This window comes from Nuphar pumila, chromosome 5 (assembly GCF_984573655.1).
Source record: "Nuphar pumila chromosome 5, dmNupPumi1.hap1.1, whole genome shotgun sequence".
NCBI classification, from domain to species: Eukaryota; Viridiplantae; Streptophyta; class Magnoliopsida; order Nymphaeales; family Nymphaeaceae; genus Nuphar; species Nuphar pumila.
Genome location: NC_143253.1, coordinates 21,157,325 through 21,166,424, shown reverse-complemented (window position 1 = coordinate 21,166,424; position 9,100 = coordinate 21,157,325). Strand labels below are relative to the sequence as shown.

The window sequence follows — 9,100 nt, the reverse complement described above, 5'->3', positions numbered from 1 at the left end:
TCTTTTTTATGAAAAGAAGGCAATAATGCTTCTTTGGTGTTCCACAAGATTATGACAGCATTTTCAACCCGTAAGGCATAGAATGCGCTACTTCTAGAAAAAACTTTAAAAATAATCGGACTATTTTGTTTAAGTGTTTCCAGTTTGAGTTAGGGACATGTGAACAAGTTAATGCATAACCTGAATCTTCTTAGCTAACAAGGTTGAGAACTCTAGGGCTGATGATAACTTGCCATATAAGCCTCCTATGTAAAGCCACTCAATAGATTAAGCTCCCATATATTATACAAGTTCCATAATTTGATGACTTACTTTCTCTATTTCGCAACACTCTTTCTTTTCCAAGTACGCTTCTCCTACTTGGACGTCATATTCTTTTCTTTCTTTTTAAGTTTATCCACCGTTGTGTCATTTGAACGGCCATGATCAACTTCATAATTTCTTGAGAATCTCATGACCAACTTCATGAACTCCATCATTTAAAACTTTTGGTGTGACATCCAAACGTTGGTGTATGTAGATTTGGTTATTTAACAATGCGATGCATAATCTGTCTAAAAATGAAAAAAAAGCTACAACTTAAACCGAAGGAAAAAGAAAGTTGCAAGCAAATTAATCACCTCAGTAACTAACAATTATAGTGTTAATATATAGTCCTATCTAATTAAAAAAAAGATTTTTGAGCAAATATATGGCTGAAATGTTTATTGAAATTGCGTCTTCTAGAGCTATTTTATCCATTTTGTTTGGCTTCGTCTACTTGAAAAATATTGGGAAGTTTGCCCAAATTAATTGATGATTGTTACTGAATTAGTCCCTTGTCTAGCAGTCTCATATGGAAGAAGGCATGATCGATCTAAACAAGGATGATATGACGCCAACACTAGCTCCACACACACACACATGAGAGAGAGAGAGAGAGAGAGAGAGAGAGAGAGAGAGAGAGAGAGAGAGAGAGAGAGAGAGAGAGAGAGAGAGTCAAGTTTGGACCCACTGCCACTTATTTGTTGGGAATAGTTAAAACTTTTGTTCAGATCCAGTCCATTGTGGCCACCGGGTACACATTAAATGGCATTCAACAGCATTTCCACATTTTACAGTAAGCCAACAAATTTGCCACGATGAGTGGAGTGCTCTCTAATCACCTTTCACTTTCCAGGGCCCCCAACACTCATCCCTTCCCTTACACATTACTATGTATGTTCTTCCCCACACTCTCATGCTCCACCATCCCTTCCCCTTCTGCCTTTCCTCTCCTATAGACAGTATCAAGAGTGTAGAGCACAGGTATCATAGTCATGCAGCACACGAAGACCAAGACAGGCCCAAAGATCCACAGGAAGAGAGGCAAAGCAGCATAGAATAGTCTATTTCCCAGTGTGTTGAGTATGGTTCCCTTCTCCAAGAGCTCAGTCACATACTCTGTGTTCACAACTGAGGTCTGGTTTTGTGGGGTGTTTATGAGGAAGTTCACTTGGTTGATGAACCTTATAGAGAGGGAGTAGCATAGGAAGGCAAAGAGTAAGATGAGTAGCAAAGATACATATTTGAGTGCCACCATGAACTCACCGTGGGCTCCAAAGACCGAATCGTTGAGCGGTTTCTTGACACTGTATGTGCTGCTTAAAACAGCAGCCAGCCCTGAGCAGAGCAGGATTGATGTGGTCGCCATTAGCGTCGAGCCCATGATCGTGTTTCGAAGAGTCTGCACTGCCACAATATTCTTCTTCTCATTGTCCTGCATGAAGAAGAGGGGATCAATTGAGTGTATGATGCATGAACTGAGCTCGCAGCAGTAGACTTGTCCTGAGTTAACTCGGTTTGAGTCTACAAGTGTCTAAGATTCAGGAAGTAGACTGACTGTTAACTTGATTCAGTGTTGGACAAGCCTGATGAGTTGTGGAGCCTGATCCAGAGTTTTTGTCCTTTCTGAAAAGGGGAGGTGGTGTCATGGACTCGGGCTTATGTTTGAAACCCGGTTTTCTTGGGCTTATGTTTGAAACCCGGTTTCTTATGAATCAGACCCTACTTGTTTAGGTTTAGGGTTGTCGCCCTTGCCTTGTATAAATTCTTTATTTTCTTTCTCTCTTGTAACTGTCGAAAAAGAGAAATAAAGTTTTTTCTTCTGGGTGGCCGTGGTTTTTTACTCCCTCTCGGATTGAAGGGGAGGTTTTTCCACGTAAATCTGTGTATCCTTGCTGTGTTTGGTTTGATCGTCCTTGTTTATTGTTTCCTTCGGTTGTTTTTTGCTCGCGGTTTTCATAACAAAACCAAGCAGCTGCCCATTTGGTCAATTAGACCGCATCAACTTGTGCTGATTCAGTGGGTTAGTTCATATTTCATACCGAGGTTGTAAATCCCACCTTGCTTTCCTCATTCATCTTGAGTTGTATTCAGTGCTGGTTAGGAATTATTGATTCTAAGACAATTTTGAGTCAGAGTTGCTCACTCTGAACTGAATAACCTGGTCTGTGCAAATTCCCGACCTGATGATCTAAACCAATTTACATCACTGTGAAAGTGGTAGTATATGGTAATATCTTACAAGTCTTTGGTCTAATAACATCAGTATTTGGATTGTGGTAAAAATTCTCTTTCTTAGACGATTCAAAAATAGTTTGATATGACTAATTCCCTCCGAATTACGAGTTGCAATGCGTGTTCAGATAGTAATTAAGAAAATTTCTAGCTATCTTTTTTTCATCTAGCACCGAGGAAAGTGAAGCCAATTCTCATGTCATAGAGATATGTGACATTGATAGATCCAACAATTAGTGATTTTAGAGAATCTATTCTCTCAAAAATCCAAACACACCTTTATAACAGAGCATTTATTTACCGATGTATTTATTTTAAAGATGTCCCATGCGTGCTTTCATATGTTTGGCCAGAGAAATCATACAAAAATATGAAAACGTTTTTCAGATTCTGTTTTTCTCATTAAAATTTTCCCATATTTTTATCACTGCCAAACGTGATAAAAATATTGCCCATGGAACTAATATATGCCCATGAAAAAGATGTCAATTGGCTTCTAAATGATATAGGGTAAGAAAGCGATCAACTCTTTTCTGTTATTCTTTCCCAAACGGAGTTGCTTAATTTTAAAATGTAGAAGAAAGAGAACTCATGCGGTCCATTGCACAACAATCAAATATTATAATATATTTTATTATTTATTATAAAAAATAAAATAAATCCTTTTGGACCATTACATCATAATTCGTTAGGAAAAACAATTGAAAGAAATGTAAAACACAAATAATAATATGCCATGACAAAAAAAAGAAAATACAAAAAGGGCTGTACGATCATGTTTTATATACTCTAGTGTCTGTTATACCTTATCAGTTGAGTCACACATTAATCATTCTATGTCATCAAAATATGTTGATCGCTAGCTCAACTTTCATGCTGGAGAGAGAGAGAGAGAGAGAGAGAGAGAGAGAGAGAGAGAGAGAGAGAGAGAGTCATATTCTAAGGCGAGAGCAGTTACGAGAGAGAGAGAGAGAGAGAGTCATATTCTAAGGCGAGAGCAGTTACTGTCATATTGTATATGACATTATATTCTATCATCACCACACATCTCACTTGATGTAGGTGTGTGGGGCCAATTGTCACACATCTCATGGTTCCCAAGTGAGATGTGCGGTGGATAGGGCTGGTAAACGAACTGAGCAGGTCGAGATTAGGTTCGGTTAAGCTCATCACAAACTCGTTCGTGCTAGGTTCGTATAGCTGGTGAGCCGAGCCACAAGCAGCTCGTTTACCTTAAATGAATCGAGCCCAAACACAAGGTCTTCAGCTCAGCTCGGCTCAAGATAGCTCATATATATACAATATGACCATAACTCCTCTCGACAAACTGGTGTCTTAACCTGTATTCACAATACAAATATACTCAAAGTTGAAAACAAAAAGGAGCAATGTCTGAACATGTCCTGTTCCCTTGATTGTTAGACAAGTCTCAAGGGCACACAACCTTGTAGAGATACCATTATTCCACTTCTCACAGGAACCCAGGGAGTCTAAGTAAAACCCTTAATGTTTTAGTAGCACTTAATTTTCACCAGGTGATCAACAAGGGAAGAGAAGAGAAGGAAACATATACCTTCATGATGGCTGCCACCCAAAGCCTGTGGCCTGCTGCATTAATGCCTATGTTTGTTTGCATTGGTTGAGTTCTGACCTTATACCACAGCCAGCAATGGTACACAAGTATGAGAAAAAGTCCCAAGGGGATCAATATCAAATCCAAATAACTCTTCTCCCACTCCATTCCCTCTCTCTCTCTAGTTTTCTTGGTTCATCAGGAGTATCACTTAAGGCTGTTGTACTCCACACCTATTTATACAAGTTCAATTCAATGTATATGGACACATTGTCTGGAGAGGACAAATATGCCAATTGGCTTTTCTGAAAATAACCAATTGCCCCCCAGGAATCCTACGTTTGCACCCTTAATGTGTCATTCAGTAGATCATCAAATTCCTTGGATGTCCTTATTAAACATGATACGTATTTATCTTTGTGCTACTATTCCTCATGATATCGTTTACCTCTCACTGGGCTTGTATCCAATATTTTTATCAAAAAAAAAAAAAAAAAGGAAAAAATTTGTAGCCAATGATCAACTTGGTCAGATGTCATGGCAGGAATCAATTAGGGTTTGCTTTAACTAGCAACTTGATCAACCATTAAAAAAAAAGGAAAGAAAAGTTTGAAGCATTTTGCAAGGGAGTACACATTCAGATGTCCATGAGGGAGTGCACGTTTGGTTCTGTCACAGGGACACGCCATTTTGGGGCTGTGTCTCCCATCAACGATCGAGCCGACACTAACACTGACACATACTACCAATATTTTAAATTATCTTAAGTATTATTTCATTAAAAATTCATTTTTAATATTTAAATATCAAGAAATTAGTTTTTCATCGATTAAAAATTTTAAAAATTGCATGTCTTCGTGTCCTATTTTTCAAAAAAAAAAAAATTTAAACTTGCAAGTTGAATATGCATCACGCGCACGTCATAGTGTCGACTGTCTTTGTGACATAGGTTTGGTTACACCCTTGTGAGAATCAAAATCTCAAGTTTTGCCAGAAAAATTCTCAAGAAAAATCATTTTCTCACGTGATTGCAAAACCAGAGAAAATGGTTCCACACACTTTGTGTAAGGGAATGCTCTTTCTTTCTCTCTCCGTGTCCCACAGGCATTTGCTAAGTTTGAGAGTGGGAGGACGGTAATACAATAAGAAAAAGGGAAAATTCCATTTAGTGGGCCAACTTTTTGAAAGCTGCCAAACAGGAACCTCCACTTATCATTCACCATTAACCCAGGTTAAATCTTAGTTAAATTGAGTCAACTGCCAATAATTAATACACTTGACTAAAATTCTAGGTGATGATGGTAAAGGATATCGAACGAACTGAGTTCATGCTATTTTGGCTATTCCGGTTAAGGGTGAACCCTTGCTCGTGCTTGGCTTTTTTAAGTCTTGAATATTTAGAAAAATCTTAGACCATTGATTTTTTAAACCTTATAAAAACCTACGTGGAGATCAAAATCAGATGGTCTAAGAGTAGATTTTTATAAAACTAAGCACGTAGAATGCATCTGTATGATCAGATTTAAGAAAAATAATAAAAAAACCCTTCAAACGCGTGGTTAGCAACTACCACCTTCTCTCTCTCTCTCTCCATATATATATATATATATATATATATATATATATATATATATATATAGAGAGAGAGAGAGAGAGAGAGAGAGAGTAATGCATTTTTTAGGTCCCTTCAAAAATCATACTTTTAAGTATTTTTTCACATGTCTAACACTGTAGATTTGATCTATAGGTTTTGTTTAATGGGAACCAGCTTTGTGTACAGGTTTTTCCTGGTGATCCAAAATCAATGGTTACTAACGTACCAGTTTTTTCCGAGCTCATAAAATCATATTTTTGTGTGGAAAAAACATGGTTCAAGAGTTAATTCCCACTAAATTGATCATGCTGAACACATCTAATGGTTCAGATCTATCATAAAGCACTTAAAACCTATAGGGCAGAATGAGAAATTGGGTTGTTCAGTTCTCATATATATATAAGTTAATATTGGCTACTAATGAGTAGAAATCACTCTTTTCTTAAAAAAAAAATTAATTTTTTGTAGATCAAATGTTATGAATGTGACCTACATATAGTTTGTTTATTAGAAAACTTGTTTTGAATCATGTAATTATGACAAGTAATAGGTTTTCTTAAAAGAGTCTAAAAATCAACGGCCCACAATGTATCAAAATTTTATAAATAAAAAAATCACATTTTTACATAAAAAAAACATGATCCAAGGGTTGGTACTTACTTAGCAGACTAGTCATGCTGGTGGTTAGATTGAGTCAATGCACCTATGATTTCTAACTCATTAGTTTTGTACCTTCATTAGTAACCATTATTTAATATGTGTGGGTCACTATTAATTGAGTAAAACTGAACAATCTTTGTTCATGTTGAACATAGATATGCTTTATGAGTTGCTCGTGGCTTGGCTCACCGAACTCAGTTTATGAGTCCAAATGAGTTATTGGCAAGCCCAACAGTCCAATCTCACAAGCAAAATCACCCTACTTGGTATGAAGAAGGTTAATCACTTAACCTGAACTATCATCTGTTTAGCAGTTTCCAGAAACATACTCATGTCAGCAAATTCAGAAACATATAAGGCCTCTTTTAGGAGAAAAAGTAAGGGTTTAATTATATGAAATTTACCGTAAAGAAAAAAAAATGACAACGAGTGAGGCATGCATGCGTAGGCATCTCCAATAATTTAAATAAAGTTTTGGAGAGGAAAGGTAGATAACGTGAGGCGACAGACAGGCGATGGTGGCCAACAAGACACGCTGCCCATCAGTGGATCTGTATGGACTCCCACGTTAAAATGGGGAGTCCGTTTCGTCCTTTTATGTGACGTGCACGTCCAGACATCACCGGACCATGATGACGACGTCCTAGACTGACAGGACGGGCCAAAAATCTTGAGGAAGACCACCTGAAAGCAAAAATTTGATTTTTATTAATTCATAAAAGGAAACACTATAAGCACTCACATAAGCTCTTGTTTATTAATCAGGGCTTCCTAAACCAGGTAGAAGTGACCAAAGACGTCATTTTTCAATCAGAAGAGAAGACTTACATGACTCCATAAGACTCGTGCATAACAATGGATTATTTTCTACTTTAACAACTCTTAAGAAAAAAAATGCCAAAACCATCCAATTCAATTGGGTTTTAACTTCAATAAAAAGCAAACCTAGTGAAAGACTCAATCAACAATAAACTTCAAGTCTCTCCTTTAATATTAACTTTAAGCTCACAATGCCGAGATCACCAACTGAGACTCCCCCAATGGCTTTATCAAGATATCACCAATCTGGTTAATTAGCTGAAGAAACTATAACCAAATCAGCTACCTTTTATCGATGTTCGATCTCAATGTGTTTCAACGTCCTAACATGAAACGTATGATTAAATGACAGTACTCTTATTATAATATCTAAGAAAGATAAGATAATCTGTCATCTGTCCAAGATCACCTAGAAGATGCATAAATCTTGCACTGTCATGTCATCCCGCTTTATGTTCAGATTTTGTAATTGAAAGTGCAATTGTAGGTTGCTTATTACTGTACCATGAGACAACACTTGAACCAAAGGTAAAACAAAAGCATGAAGTAAACTTTCAGGTATCAACATCACTTGCCCAACTTGTAGGTGTCAACGGCCTACCAACTTTGGAGAATTAACATTAATATATAGGATACCATAATCACCAATTATGGAGATATACTTGTTAATCCTTCTAACTAGATCCACATGATGTTGCCTTGAAGTCAGGCCGAATAATAGTCAAGTATATCAACCTTTTCACTATTTTCCTGTACATAGTAGGATCTTCTAGCAGCTTCCCTGGTTATTTACTTAGCTTTAAATTAGGTTTCACAGGTGCTCTCGTAAACTAACATCCATTCATATCATACTTAGCAACCAAATCACATGCATATTTCTTTTGGCCAAGAAAATAGCTATTTTTTACTTTAGTTACTTCCATGATGAAAACATATTTTAATTCACCTAAATCCTTCATCTCAAAGCAAATAGACAATTGATCATGAATCAACTAATCTCATGTGCATTATCACATGTCACAATAAGATCATCAAGATAAAGAATAACTATAACAGTCAACAGTCTTTTCACAAACAAGGATAAAGTTAATAGATGAAATAACATAGCCACAAATAATAAGTATTTTACCATTTTCCCCTACCATGCTCTAGGTGTGTGCTTAAGACCATAAAGTGATTTTCTAAGTTTGCACACATACTTGGGATGAAAAGTATCAGCAAAACATACTAGTTACTCCATATAAATATCCTTATCAAGACCACCATATAAGAAAGCATTCTTAACATCTATTTGCCATAGGGACCAACCACAACTACTAGCTAAAGATATAAACACTTTATCAGAAGTCAATTTAGCAACATGACTAAAAGACTTATCAAAATCTATACCAAATTTTTAAAAAAAAATTCTAGCAACTAATCTTGCCTTATATCGATTAATAGGTCTAGCATTAGTGTGGTTTACCTTATGCACATACTTGCATGAGATGGGTTCAACTCCAGTAAATGTACTAGATCCCAAATTTTATTCTTCTTAAGTGCTTTCATCTCTTCTAACTTAGCATTTTTTTTCAAACATCAATACCCTTCATATGAATCCGGTTCTAACTTTTCTATAATATGAGATGCATAACAATGAATTATAGAAAAATTATAATAATCTTAATCTCCATGTATGTCACTTGGTTCTTTGGCCCTTAACGACCTTTTTGGTTGAATGGGTGTTGGTGTAAGTTTTATGAAATAGATTTTTAAAATAATATTTTCAATAAAAATAGTGTGAAAGCTAAACACCAAATACTAAAAACCAGATCGCACGAGAGGTGGAGTCCGAGTCGAACTCAGGAAATGAAAGAAAACTTTGTATTTCACTCAAGAACAAACTTTATTGTCAAAAATAAAAATAAATAATAAAT

The 9,100-nt window shown here is 36.3% G+C and overlaps 1 protein-coding gene across 1 annotated transcript; it reads right to left on the bottom strand.

Moving 5' to 3' along the window:
- Positions 1-1,003: 1,003 nt before the first annotated feature.
- On the bottom strand, positions 1,004-4,296 carry LOC149837063 (uncharacterized). The gene is made up of 2 exons (XM_090005794.1): positions 4,112-4,296; positions 1,004-1,738 (listed from the first exon to the last, which is right to left on the bottom strand). The coding sequence occupies exons 1-2, from the start codon at positions 4,277-4,279 to the stop codon at positions 1,184-1,186; spliced, it is 723 nt and encodes a 240-aa protein (XP_089861920.1). The 5' UTR covers positions 4,280-4,296; the 3' UTR covers positions 1,004-1,183.
- Positions 4,297-9,100: the final 4,804 nt, after the last annotated feature.

What these genes read in the sequence shown, in the direction of transcription:
- LOC149837063 (XM_090005794.1), bottom strand. Translation starts at nt 4,279, where the DNA reads ATGGAGTGGGAGAAGAGTTATTTGGATTTGATATTGATCCCCTTGGGA. An exon ending in GGGTGGCAGCCATCATGAAG is followed by an intron (nt 1,739 to 4,111) that starts GTATATGTTTCC and finishes TTCTTCATGCAG; the next exon opens with GACAATGAGAAGAAGAATAT.